Source organism: Halyomorpha halys, unplaced genomic scaffold, assembly GCF_000696795.3.
Source record: "Halyomorpha halys isolate HHAL.00 unplaced genomic scaffold, Hhal_1.1 Scaffold2317.1, whole genome shotgun sequence".
In the NCBI taxonomy this organism is placed as follows: Eukaryota; Metazoa; Arthropoda; class Insecta; order Hemiptera; family Pentatomidae; genus Halyomorpha; species Halyomorpha halys.
In genome coordinates this window covers 133955-147527 of record NW_027105791.1, presented here as the reverse complement: position 1 = coordinate 147527, position 13573 = coordinate 133955, and the positions used below count along the sequence as shown (strand labels likewise).

Sequence of the window (13573 nt, the reverse complement as noted above, 5' to 3'; positions counted from 1 at the left end):
GCCAGTCACCTTTTTCTTCCCGAGGTCCTCTTCTAGATCCTTTTCCTAGGGCGTCCTCTCTTTCTTTTTCCAGAGAAAGTTTCTCTAGAATGTGCAACTACAATGATATAACTCATAAAGTTACTGATTTTCTGATTAGAAGTTCATTCATTAAAAAGTTTAATTTCAAATTATGCGATTAATAGAGAAACAACTTGTATACATCCCTGATTTTAGATTTTCTGTCCTATTGTAAATAATATATATATAATATAACTGTGGCGCAAAGTTAGGTGAAAATTAACTGATTATAGGCCACGAAAAATAATTTTGACTTACAATCAGTTTTTCAGTCAATAGTCGCGATAATTTTTTTCATAAAATGAAGAAATTATCACTTTTTTGGTTTGCAGGGAAGAATTGTCGGTGGTAGAGAGGCCAAAAAGAACGAATTTCCATTAGCAGCAGCGCTTGTCTATACGGGAGAGGAGGTACCAGATGCGTTCTGCGGCGCAACAATCCTCACGCAATATCATGCCATCACAGCAGCACATTGCACTCAAGACAGAGTCAGAGAATTTATCGACTACATAAGGCTCCTAGTTGGTGCCCATGACGTGATAAATGTTGGTAAGTAGTAATCGCCGGCTTTTCCAATGTACATAATTGTCTTACCGGACCTCTACCGTTCAACGAGGTAGCCGTTGATAAAACTAAATTAAAGTAGTTTAATTTTAGGTTCACTTTTTTTTTTTTTTTTTTTTCCTACCCCCTATAGAAAATTATATTATTGAAATTATATATATATACATTTACATTGATTGTTCTTTTACTGGAGCATTGCATTGCAAGACGAGGTGCTGGGGCACACTTCGTTTTCTAAGGTTTTCCCTACATACTAAAAACTAAACAGTGTCCTTTCACTTCATTTCAATGGGCGGTACATCACTTGCTACGAGGGTGGAGGTCCTGCCAGCGTACTGGAGGGTGCGCTGGTGTCAGTGATTGGAAGAGTGGATTGGTCAGATGTTTGAGGGAGTCAAAGAACTTGACATGCCTCCGACCAATGAACTCTGGTACTGTAGATAGTTCGAGGAGCTGATGCAGTTCCGGAGGCTTCTTCTTCTTCCACGATGTAGTGCGGACCATCCTCCGCAGTATACTATTCTGGAATCCCTGAAGGTGGCGCTGCGCGCCGTCGGAGAGGTAAGTGAAGAGTGGTGTCCCGTATAAAAGTGCCGGCCTCAGAATGCTCTTGTAAACTTGGAGTTTAAGCCGCAGAGAGAGCGCTGGCGATGTGAGGAGGTGGTTTAGTCTGTAAGACCGCCTTCGTACAGTTCTCGTTTTCTGGTAGAGGTGAGTGGAGAACTTGAGATGACGGTCCATCTTCACGCCCAGATATACTATCGAGTTTGAAGAGGAAATTATGGTGTTGACCAGTTTGAGCGACTTCGGGAGAGTCGATCGCTTGTAATGTTGCTGAGCGAACACTACGCAGTCTGTCTTAGCTGGGTTCATGGTGATGTTTAAATTACCTAGGCGTTGAACAATCTGTTTGCAGACCGCTCCGGCTCGCCCTAGGGCATGTTTGGGGTTCATACTGCTGCTGTAGATGGCGGTGTCGTCGACATAGGCGACGACCGTAGCTAGTTTGTAATTTGCACCAACTACATCAGCGATATAAATTGAAAATAGCACTGGCACTAGAACCGCTCCCTGAGGAACTCCGCAGGTCAGTGGGATGGAACGGGAACTCTCGTCTCGAACCCGCGCAGAGATGGTCCTGTTGTCGGGAAACGACAAGTTGCTCTGGACAGTCGTGGTCTATGAGCTTACGACATAAAATGCCGTGAGACACAGAATCGAAGGCCTTCGTACAATCTATGGAAATCATGGCTGTAGCATAAGTAACGCTTCAACATTCGACCTGTATCCCTTCCAGTCGGCCTCGTGGAGGAGTTATTTGCTCGCAGGTGGTCTAGAGGGCGTGCCGTCGAAGGTGTAGAGCATTGACCTGTGGTCCGATGGTCCATAGGGCAGCACTTGACAGTCCGTGACGGTGTTCATTCCTCTGGTCAGGAGAAGGTCGAGTGTTGACGTGCACGAAGGGCGAGCAGAGTGCCGAAAAGTCTGCACTCCCGGGTGGAAGAGAGACAGTCTGGTCTTGGTGATGTAGGTGCCCAGCGGGTTGTTACAACTACACAACCAGGCGGTGTGCCGGGCATTGAGGTCCCCTAGTACAACATGCCGGCTCGTCGCCTGGGCGTGTTGCAGCAGCAGTTTCGCTGACGTGAGACCGGTCCGAGGTCTTCTGTAGACACAGGTGAACGTGTAACGGTGTTTAAACCGCACGTCCACTGTGACTAGGTGAGTACTCTCAGTAGCCGTCACTGGGTTCGGGATGATCCTTGACGGGATGTCCCTCCTGACCAAGATCATGACTCCTTCTCGAGCTCCGGGGAGGCAGGCCAGTCGGTAGGCGACGTACCCATGGAAGTACATCCGTGAAGAGGTGGAGAGCATAGTGTCGGTGAGCCCCACTACTGAAGGTCTGTGCTGCTGCAGAAGAAGCTCAATTTCAGCCTGCTTCGGCGAGAGGCCTCTGACATTATAGTTTATGACCAGATGCTCAGTCATAGTGGCGAGCGAGGATCTTGCCCATCATCTCTATGAGCATCGTCACCACAGGCTTTGGTAGTGGCTGTTGAGTCTTCTGAGCGGGGGATCCTCCCATCAGCTCGGAGAAGGCGATGTTTCTCTGGACTCTCCTGCTGAGCAGTTGTCTTCTGGTCTGCGCTGGTGATGGTCCATCCTCACAGGGCAGTCCTTTGATGTCGCCATGTGGCCAACTACGTCACAGATGGTGCATTTCGGTGGGCCGGTCAGTGTACACTGGGCGAGATCGTGATTTTCGCTGCACATCGGCCATATTATTTTCCGGTAGCAATACCGCATCGTGTATCCGTATTGAAAACAGTTCCTGCACTGAACTGGGCAGCCGTCCTCTTTGAATAGGGAAACCCTAAACCGACAGTGGTTTATGGCACCCAGATTTCTAATGTCTGCTATCTTTACGTGATGTTCGGTCACGAGCTTCAGCAAATCACTCGGTGTTTTTCGCCCGTCGGGCTGTGTCACGTTGAGGCGGTGCAGCAGATTGAAGCCAGGGAGGCGTTCGTAGATATCGTTGGTAATATCTTCCAGGTCGGAGTTTACATAGAATCCGTAGAGGACCCACTTCTTCGACCTCTTAGTACCTCTCGGGGCAAAGGTGTGGAATTGCACCGCATTTGTCTTCTTCAGCATTTCACGTGGCTTAAGATGATCTTCTTCGGTTGTGAGGTAGAGCCTGGTCTCCCTGCTTGAGTTATTAGTCTTGAAGTCCCGGATACAAATGATGGCCAAGGTATCTTTCACCGACTGTTGAGCTATTGCCGGTGAGATAATAATGGGAGTCATGAGGCGGTCCCTGTCATGAAGTCGAACGGCCGAGATCTTCTTGGTTGCCGCCTTAGTGAGTTTCCAGAATTTCCTGTAGTCGTTGTGTAGCTCTTAAGCGATCAAGCCAGACCGCAGTCTTCCACCGGCGCAGAATATTCCTGATCTGGGTGGTGATCGAGTTGAGAGCCTTCTTGACTGCTGGGTCCCTGGAGCGGTAATGACGGTTTTTCAGGTTCCGCCGGCTGACAATGAGTGCCATGATGTGGGCTGGGGGTTTCTGAAGGTGGGGAGGTCTAGGGCGGTAGGTGGGGATGGCTTGGCGCGCAAACTCCATGACACCTGACGTGAAGTGGCCAATGTAGTTGTCCACTTCCTCCACAGAGCGCAGCGTAGGTACATCTTTCAGCCTATGGCAACCGGCTCCAGTCGGCCTCCTGATAGTTGAACTTCTCAGAGCTCAGAGCTGCTCCCGTGCACTTCATAGGTCACCGGGCGGTGATCGGAAGAGGTGAAATCAGACACGGAGCAACCCGTGATACGATGTAGCTGCCTATTCAACAGGAGGTGTATTGTCGATTGGAAGCCTGTCCCAAAATGGCGGAAAGTATGAGTTTCTGGGTGAACTACCGTGAAGACAGTTTTCACCACCTGTCTTCCCGCCAGGTTCACTGAGATATTATGCCATAGAGTGTCTCTGGCGTTGAAATCTTCCCCAGTCAATGGTTCGTCCTTAATCCACAGGTCTCAATGAGCTGTCGCAGTTCTGGTACTGACCCTCTAGGACGCCGGTACACTCCCTTGATGTAGATGGGTTGGTGCATCAGCACTTGGACAGTGAGATGACTGATCCGCCCGTCTCGGATGGTCAGAGGTGGCGGGATCTTCTTCCAGTGGATGCCATGGGGCACCGCTATGAGTACACCACCGTGTGGGTCGTGGAGGTCATCGGTGGCTACGTGATAGCCCCTGATAAATGGCGGTCGTCCCTGTATTCTGGTGTCGGTGAGGACAGCTACTGTCGGTTCGGTGAGCGCTAGGAGAGCCTCCACCTCCTCTAGTTTAGGTGCAATGTCACAGCAATTATAATTGAGGACCCGAAATGAATTCATGGCGATTTTTGACCTCTGATCTCTTTAATGATATCAGACACGAATCCCTGCATGTCTCTCATGAGTCGAGAACATAGTTCGCTGAACATCTGATTCATTTGGTGAGAAGCTGTGGATCGATTGAGCCGGGTGGTGGGGGTGGGAGTGGTTGCTGGGCTCCCATTTGGTCCGGTTCAAGAGAAGCTGGAGAGTCCGGTACGGGTTCTGACGCAAGTGCTGGAGAGGATTTGGCCGGCTGGAGAAATGACGAGTAAGCCGTGGCTGCACTCGCTATTCTATTGGTCCTTGGTCTGGTGGTCGTGGTGGTCGGTGGTTGGGCACGAGCTGCCGCTGACGGCTTCGTAATGGCTGCTGCTTGAAGTTCTTTTCTGGCTTCACATTGGTCCATGATCTTTCGGCGTGTTTCACACCCACGGAAGGACGCCACATGATCCTGACCACAATTGGTGCACTTTGGGGCTACCACCCTAGGGCAGGCACCGATGTTGTGGTCTTGGGCACAGCGTACGCACGCCTCCTTGTACCCACAGTAGTTCTTGATATGACCGAACTGCTGGCATCGGTAGCATTGAGGTGGGCCATGTTCTTTTCGTTGAACAAAATGTTGGGCTGCGAATAGGCACTGGTCGATATGGCGAACCTTCTAGGGTGACCTGAACTGGCACCGTGATAACAATAGGGGAGAGGGGGTTTTTCGTCCCATCACTGTTCGATTTCTGGAGACGCCTAATATCGATAGGGGCTAAGTGCTGGAAGGCAGCCTGGACATCTTCCAAGGGTATGGAAATGTCTATGTTTTTAATGATATAACGCTGTTGCGTTTCTCCTTGTCATGGGGCATAGGTGTGATGACCTATTTCTAGCGATTTTAGCCCAGCTACAACGGCGTCTCGATCCGCTGCTAACTCCAGGAAAATCTGAACACCCCCTGCGGTTTTACGCACCAAGTATTTATTTATAGGTAGATGAGCTAGGTATTGCCTCATCGCCGGGATTTGCTGGCTCGCCACGACAACCGGAGGTAGTTGGGGAAATTTTTGTGGAGAGGTCTCGGTTCCCGCCTCAGTTGGAAGATTTTTCAGCGTGTTGAATGAATTTGGATGAGTAATATCAATTTTTCGTTCTTGACGCGTCTGTTTCATTTTGCTGTCTGGTTTAATTTCGGTCTTCCCTGGTGGAATTTGGCCTGCCATTGATCGCGTCAGACGGGAAGATACATTTGATGTACTGCCTACTTTAATAAACCCAGTATCGTTGTCGGAGTCTGGCGGTAGATTTGCGGCCTGAGCTGGGTATAAGGAATGAGCCATCGCGCACTAGTAATAATTATTAATTAAAGTGACAATTTAGGCACAGGTGGCTCGGAGAGCACGGCCGAGCCACAATTGAAAAAACTGGATCTATGTGTTCGCACTGGTTGCTCTAAGTTGGTAGGAACACGCGGCACTAATTCACAGTTCTTTGCACTTTAAAATAATAAAATGTACCTGAATATGGATATTCCACAGTCGCTGATTTCTTCAGGAGCACCAAAAACACAGGATATCACAGAAAAATCCCTGAGAACAAAAGGGTTCACTCTTATAGCGCTTATAAAATATATACTTATGTTTTCATTTAAATAAAGCCCAATTAAACTGAGACATAAACCGTCCTGACCCTTTCTTCCCTCAACATTACTCCGCAATATCTCAATACAATTCTAGAACATAATTAGATTTCATTATTTACCCTGGGCGGTCCAGCTCGCCTTCTCTTAGTTTAGCTTTATAAAATATATCGTGCAAAGCTTTTAAAGGAAATCCGAGATTTGTATTGCTAATAGGATTCGACATGGCTTCAGTTTTTCCATGGTTCCAGTTTTATTACTTACTTTACTTTACCTTCTCTTATCCCTGGAAGTTTATTAGCTTGTCAAGTGAATTATTTAACCGATATCAAACATATAAGCCAAAAGAATTTAGTGACGTGCACGCATCACACTAGGTTTCCTATTTAGAACCGTCCTATTTTGAATTGAATTAATCCGTAATAGTTTCAAAACAGATATTTTTAAATTAATCATGGTAACCATACTTTATTTTGGATTGGTCTATTTTTTCGAATGGACAACCCCAATTATAACAGTTTTCAGATAAGTATAATTAATAATATTTTTCTTTGCGAAATTTAACATTTTTTTTTTGTTTATTAGAAAAATAAAAAATTAGTGAAATTTATATTCACCTCTTAGCAATTTATTCAACACTAAATTGTAGAATCAATATTGAAATACTAAAAATTATTTTATGGATTTAATCGTCCTGTCAACTGAAAGGTTCATATGTAAACTAAGTGTAATTAACTGTAATTATTCAATAACTATAGCATCAAGCAAATTTCCTGTTCGTAAAAAAAAAAAATCTAGGACAGAAACTACGTACTCGCCAGTTAAAACTCGTTTTAGAACAGTATTATGTTTTCGTCATTTTCGGTTTCCTTCTAGGATCCTATGTTAAATATTTTTATTTCTAAAATCTATATTACAAATCTTATTTCCGGAAATATTTTTAATACTAAAAAAAAAACAATTTTCCTCTCATCTTCGTATTATAATGATGATATCCTTTCAAAGTTTATATTTATATGTTTTATACTACTAATAAACATTTGAAATAGTTATTTCACTTTTTTATTAATATTTATTATTTACACTCATTTATGCTCACTTACCTAATAAAGGTAAAGAAATAAAAATATAAAGTAACCTAAAACTAAAATAAAACAATGATTCCACATATCAAGAGTTTTAACTGCTCGAGGTGAAGCGTCCTTCTTTTGCGTGGTTCACTCAAACTTTCTATTGTGACAACGTTGTGTTGTCAAAGAGTAATCACCCTAAATGGGCCCTCGTAGCGTAGTACATCCTTTCCGCGATTGGTCCCTAATTTACGGTATACAATGGTCCCAATTTTAACCTCTCCCCCCCCCCATCGCGTTTCTCAAATTGAGGTTATGACAAGAAACCCTTTTCTGTTTTCCCTCTATATGCGTCCCCGGACCTTCCCCCACAACTTCCGAACGACTACATTTTGAGTCACTATTTCTTCCCCCCCCCCGATTGCTGTCCCTCGAAAGTCTCTGTGGCGTCCCCGTAGACTGAAAAGCACCTCAAACGGTGAAAAACCCATGACGGCGTGAATCGAATGGTTATAAACCGAAATCATTGCCTCATCAGGTTCTAACCCTTTGTCCGCATTGTAAACTCGGAGGTGATCGCTGAGGATACTGTGTAATCTCTCGATCCCACCCCTACCTTTAGGGTGTCTCGGAGTGTTGTAATGCCACTTAACCTCGAGAAGTTTCATTTCATCTCGGATAAGGGAATTATGAAACTCTCCCCCCACCCCTTCAGACGAAATAGAGTCAGGAACGCCATAAAATTGGAACCATGTGCGTAGTGCACCTAATACCGTTTCCGCCGACCTAAAGGATCCGCATCCGGATTGCCACTTTACTGAAAGTGTCAACGACTGTCACCCACTTATACCCTTTCCACGTAAAAGTCAGTGGTCTGTCGGCCGTAGTTGTTTCCTCCTGTGTTGCTCTGGGAGGATGTCTATTATATTTTGTACTCAAGCACACGTTACAACCCCCTATTGTATCTTGTATCGTTCCACGCATCCCCCACCAAAAATATCTACGTTTGAGAGCTTGAAATGTTTCATTTAGACCCATATGGTTCGTTTTGCCCTGGTGGTAAGCAAGGGTAATTTCTTTCTGGCGCTCTTCCTCTCTAATGATTTCCACCATCACCGTATACCTAATGAACATACGATTGACACCTATCAACTCTGACCGCCACAACCTCTTAATCTTATCCCAGATGACGGCGTTACCCACGTAGATGTGGTATGTCCTCCCTGGTTTAGATGCGTCTTTAAGGGCTCTACAAATTTGTTCCTCCTTGGCCCCCGGTACCGACCAAATTGTTGCAATCTCGTTTTTACCGTATCGCCCATACTCAATTTTCATTAGACCCGATGTCCTAGTCTTCCAGACGATCTGGCGGGGCTTATCATTAATAATTTCCTCCGATTCCTACATCTCCGTGGGTTTCCCCTTCCGAGCTTCCGTCCTCCGATGGTGGAGTTCCCTCGGCCTGCCTCGATACGTCCTGGGTCTCTTCCTCCCATGGTGTCTACTCTCTCAAGAACTGCCGAACGTCTCCCGATGTCCCCGATAGCACTGCTCCCACCGCGTACTCGCTTGCTTCAGTTGTAATCGTGAAGGTCTTCTGAAAGTCTGGGAACGCGAGTACCGGTTCTTTCTGGAGTTCCTGCATACAACGCCGAATTGTATCTTCAATAGTCGGTGTGATAACAATCTTGGAACCCTTTTTTAACAAATTATTAAGCGGGACCAACCTATCCGCCATTTCTGAGGCAAATCGCCGTTTTGCGTTTTTTAGAGGTTTTACCGTTACGGTAATTTAGAGCCCCCAAAAGCCTGCGAATGGCTTTTACGTCCCTGGGCACTACCATCCTACGCAATGCCTCAACCTTATGCCCATCGGGCCTAACCCCTTCCTGTGACATCGTGTGTGTCCAAGAAGTTTGTCTCTCTTTCCCCCAGCGTTTTCTCCTTACGCTACAGGGTCCACCCAGGGTGACTAATTTACAGTGACATACCTGAACCTGTAATGTCCCTTCCTTCTCTTGCAGCTTCCCCAGTGCTTCTGAACTGGCAATTGTGTGAGAACTGGCAGTGTCGATGAGTCACCTTACTCCACCCCCTCCGATGATAGGCAGACCGCCGTTTTTGCTCCTTATGCTGTTATTCACTAGTTACCCCTCTGCCGGTACCCTTCTCAGGTCTCTGATGTGGTCCTCCCTCCTCCAGTCGCTCTCCTTCCGCTGCTCCTTCCGAGTTTATAGTCTCCTCTGCTCCCTGGTTCTTCGGTTTCGTCCTCCGTAGACTCGCTTGAAGATCTTTCTGTCCTCCGTCTATTGCTTCTCCTTTGCACTCGCTGAGCGTTTATCTCCATGGGCTCGTCTCTATGTTCATCGCCTCTTCTATATATAGAGAGGCACTGTTTAGCGATGTGTCCCTCATTCCCACACTCGAAGCATTGAGTGCGGGGACACTGTGCCACCAAATGCCCAACTTTGCCACACCCTTGCCAACAACTTGGCACTTACGGTTCTCCCTCCGCCCGTTTCTCCTTGATCATTCAGGGGCTATTCTTTTCTCTGTTTCTCTCTCGTAAACTCCTGCCGTTCTCTTCTTCTCCACGGGTTCTGGTGATTTCTGGGACGGCTGTATTGGACCCTAATCCAGTCTTGACCATCAGTTTCCATATGGGATTCCCTTTCCTGGGCACTTGCGTCGATTAGTTCCTGGGTATACTGCACGAAAGAGCGATCCTGGGGTGCTCCTTCCCTTTTTCCAGTCTCCCTAGCTAACTGGACCTTCAGTATAGAAGCCAGGAACATCATGCGGCCAAGCACCTGGTCCGTTGCTATCATTTCGCTGAACTTGTCTGTGATTTGGTTGTAGCGTGACAGCAGTTCGGTGGCGTACTGTCCACTGGATTGACCCTCCCTTTTCCTCTCTCGGAACATTCGAAAGATGTCTTCTTTCGGGGCCCAGCGCCCCCCTCCAAATGCCTTCTTCAGCCTCTCCTTAACCGTACTCCATGATGTCCCTTCGTCAGCTTGGATCTGGTTAAGGATGCATCTCTTCACCCGGCAGACCACTGCAGCCTTCAGTTCATCGGCGTCCCCGCTGTCCAGAAGATCTTCTGATTTTGAGGCTACTATTCTTCCCATGACGCGATCACAGCCCTAAAGGAAGTGGTTTAATTCCCCGGCTTTCACAGTGAATATCTCTATGTCTGAGGCCGCTTTCCTAAAGTCCTGAGTAGTAGCTGTTCGCACTCTAATCCACGCGAGCGCATTAGCGTGCGCTTCCGGCATGGTGGTCGCCGGAAGAGGTGGAAGTGCTGCGGATACGTTCTCCGTCACCATTTCTTGGATCGGGTTTCCTTGGTTATCTAAACCTAACTTCTTAAGATTTAAGACTGCTGGTGCGACTACTCCTCGTCCGGTCATCTACTTGAATATATGAGGCCGATAACGACGATAGAAATAGAGAGAGAGAACAAAGCACAAAAAAAAAAATTCTAACAACGTACCGGCTTAAGAGGGTCAAAGTTCCCGGGTTTCGGCACCAGTTAAGCTCCGTCACAAACATAACTTTTAAAAAAAGGGAAAAAGGACCGTCAAATGACTACTTTATTCCTCCGTTTAATCCTCTATATATACATTTACGCAGTGTTTACATAGGTCCCTAGGTATTAGTGGAGATAACAGGTACCCTTGTACCTTAACTTATATATAAGTTAAGCCTTAATCAGCTGTTACTTCGATGTCAGCTGACTGAGGAGATTAGCTGATAGAATGTATACAAAGAGATGTACCGAAACCAATAAAGCCTGTATGTTACAGCAGTTCAAACGTGTTACATCATATTCCTTCTCTTTTTTGACATTTTGCTTTCGCCGATACTTAACTGGTGTCCAAACCCGGGAACTTGAGATACCGGAGTAATTTTCAGTCTAAAAGAAATTTTGTTTTTCATTGTTGTCTTTGAATTAAGATCAGTAACGGAATAGTGAGAAGAGCAATTCTTAACCTGGAGAATATGAACTAAAACAACCAACCTCAAGCTGCAGTCAACCAAGCTTTAGCAGCTGGCAACCCACCTCCGCAGGAAATTCAACCATTACCAGAAGTCTCTTTAGCGCAATTTCATCCCACGACGTTAGAATGGATTAAGGTCCGTACGGCAACTGCTCAGGACCTGAGAAAGGCGGACCTAGAAAAATTCACCGGAGAGATTAAATCATTTTTTAAAAGGGGGCGATCGCCTAATGGGGCGAATAGAAGCGAATGTCGGAGGATCTACTAGACAGCGAGGATGCAAAAGCACTGAAAGCAGCGGTAGTCTGCCGTGTAAAAAGAAGTATCCTAAATCAGATTCAGGCAGATGAAGAGATCTCCTGGAAAGTCTTCAAAGAAAGATTAAAAAATGCATTCGAAGGAGGACGGTGGACCCCAGAGGAAGATATTTTCATGATGATCAGAGAAACGAAAAAACCGAGACAGTCTAATGGGCAGTATGCCGCAGAACTCCTGGCACGCTATAACAGAATTCAAGACCAAAACAGCAAGATGATGGATACAAACCAAGTACAGGGTCGAAATGCAATTCCTATCCATGATACTGAAGATTCAGTTGGCAAAAGAACTGGGGAAGAAAGAGGGAATGCCAAGAGAACGCTCGTTTGTGGAATGTGCTCAAGATCTCATTGATACAAGCGCTAGAGAGGGGGAGTCCCAAATGGAAATGTCCGAGACCTTAGGAACAGAAACTAAAGCAGAGGACTATGAGCGAGAGGATAGCCAGCAAGGCAAGAGGAGGACTTGGAGAAGAAAAGGAGAAGCAGCTAGAACACGAGGAGAGTTCTGAGGAGCGTACCCACAGAGGAGCTACCGCACCTTAGAGATCAACCATATGAGAGGAAAACACGGCGGTTTGGCTATAATAGAGATTGCAGGAGTGAGGTGTCTGGTAGACACCGGTAGTGTCACTATGACCTTCTTGTGTTCAGCAAGAACGAGATGGAACACGTGCGACATTTGAATAGCGTGTTCCAGAGAATAAGAAATTTTGGGCTAAAAATGTCGGGGGGAAAGTCGACGCTGGGGCAGGAACAAATAAAATTTTTTGAATTTGCATTAAGAGCCGGTACTAGCTTTTCCAGATTTTAATCGGAAATTCATGATTACCACAGATGCGAGTGAGTATGCGCTAGGAGCGGTGCTGTCTCAGGAGGTTGATGGGGGAGAGCGCCCTGTGGCGTATGCCAGCAGGCGCCTTACGGAGACGGAAAGTAGATATAGTGCAATGGAGCGAGAACTCTTGGGAGAATAGTGTGGGCCGTCGATCACTTTGACCATATGTATTCGGCAGAAGGTTCAAGGGACATACTGACCACAGACCACTCCAGTGGGTGGGAAAACTGAAGGAATCTTCAGCCAGGATAACTCGCTGGAAGGAGCTTCTAGCGCAATATAACATGGAGGTTATATATAAACCTGGCAAAGAAAATGTGGTGGCCGATTGGTTGCCTCGAGCCATAACCACGGACGCCGTGGAACAAGAATATGGGGAACCGTCCGGTGAAATGTGGGAATGGACGCCTAGAGCGGAAGACCAGGATGAAGCGGAAGAAGATGGTAGGGAAGAATCTTCGAATAACGAGAGTTTGGCTGAAGAAAGGCCAGGGGACATAGAGAAAATGGAGGAAATAATTAATGACAAGAAGAGAAAAATTATTTGGAAGACGAAAACCACCGGAACGACCAAAATTAAACATAGTGAGTATGGCAGAAGTAAAATCACGACGCTCTGTTCGCAACCAGGCGTGAAGAATGACCAGATCTGTAGAATGTTGAAGAATGCTTCGATGCCTGGAGAAAAGCATAACCTGTATGTTGGCAACGAAACCGTTTGGGAGAAGATCAAGCGCCTATGGTGTGATGAACAGATTGGAATGGACAGGACATTCATCCGTTGCAAACTGATGGTGGAAACCCTTCTGGAAGGTGCACACCGTTACGGGGTTTTCGCCGTTTGAGATCCTTTCGGGCTTAGTGGAATCCGGCGGGACTACAAGGGCAGGGCGGCGGACGGTGATGAGATAAGCAACAATCATGTCACTAGGAAAAAGCTATGGGAAAAGTCCGGGGGAAATTGGAGAGGGAAAAAACCAGGAGAGTAGCTCGGGAGAATGTAAACCTCACAGATTGGAAGGGAATGATAAAAATTGGGACAATTTTATATAGAAAGTTGGGATCAAACAGGGGTAAGGATACAGCGATACGAGGGACCATTCAGAGTGATAATAATAAGAGAACATAATGTTGTTGTAACTATTGCGAGTATTAGAGAACCCAAAAAGCGCAGGACCGTTCATATTGAACAACTTAAAGTCCCAC

At 46.3% G+C, this 13573-nt stretch overlaps 1 protein-coding gene across 1 annotated transcript in view; it reads left to right on the top strand.

The window, feature by feature from the left end:
- Nucleotides 1–367: 367 nt before the first annotated feature.
- LOC106691396 (venom serine protease) overlaps nucleotides 368–13573 on the top strand; it is a gene marked incomplete at its 5' end in the record, with an annotated part of 38249 nt that continues 25043 nt past the window's right edge. Inside the window, one exon of the mRNA XM_067053516.1 lies at nucleotides 368–609. Within this exon, the coding sequence (XP_066909617.1) occupies nucleotides 368–609 (242 nt within the window). The remainder of the gene's footprint in view (nucleotides 610–13573) is intronic.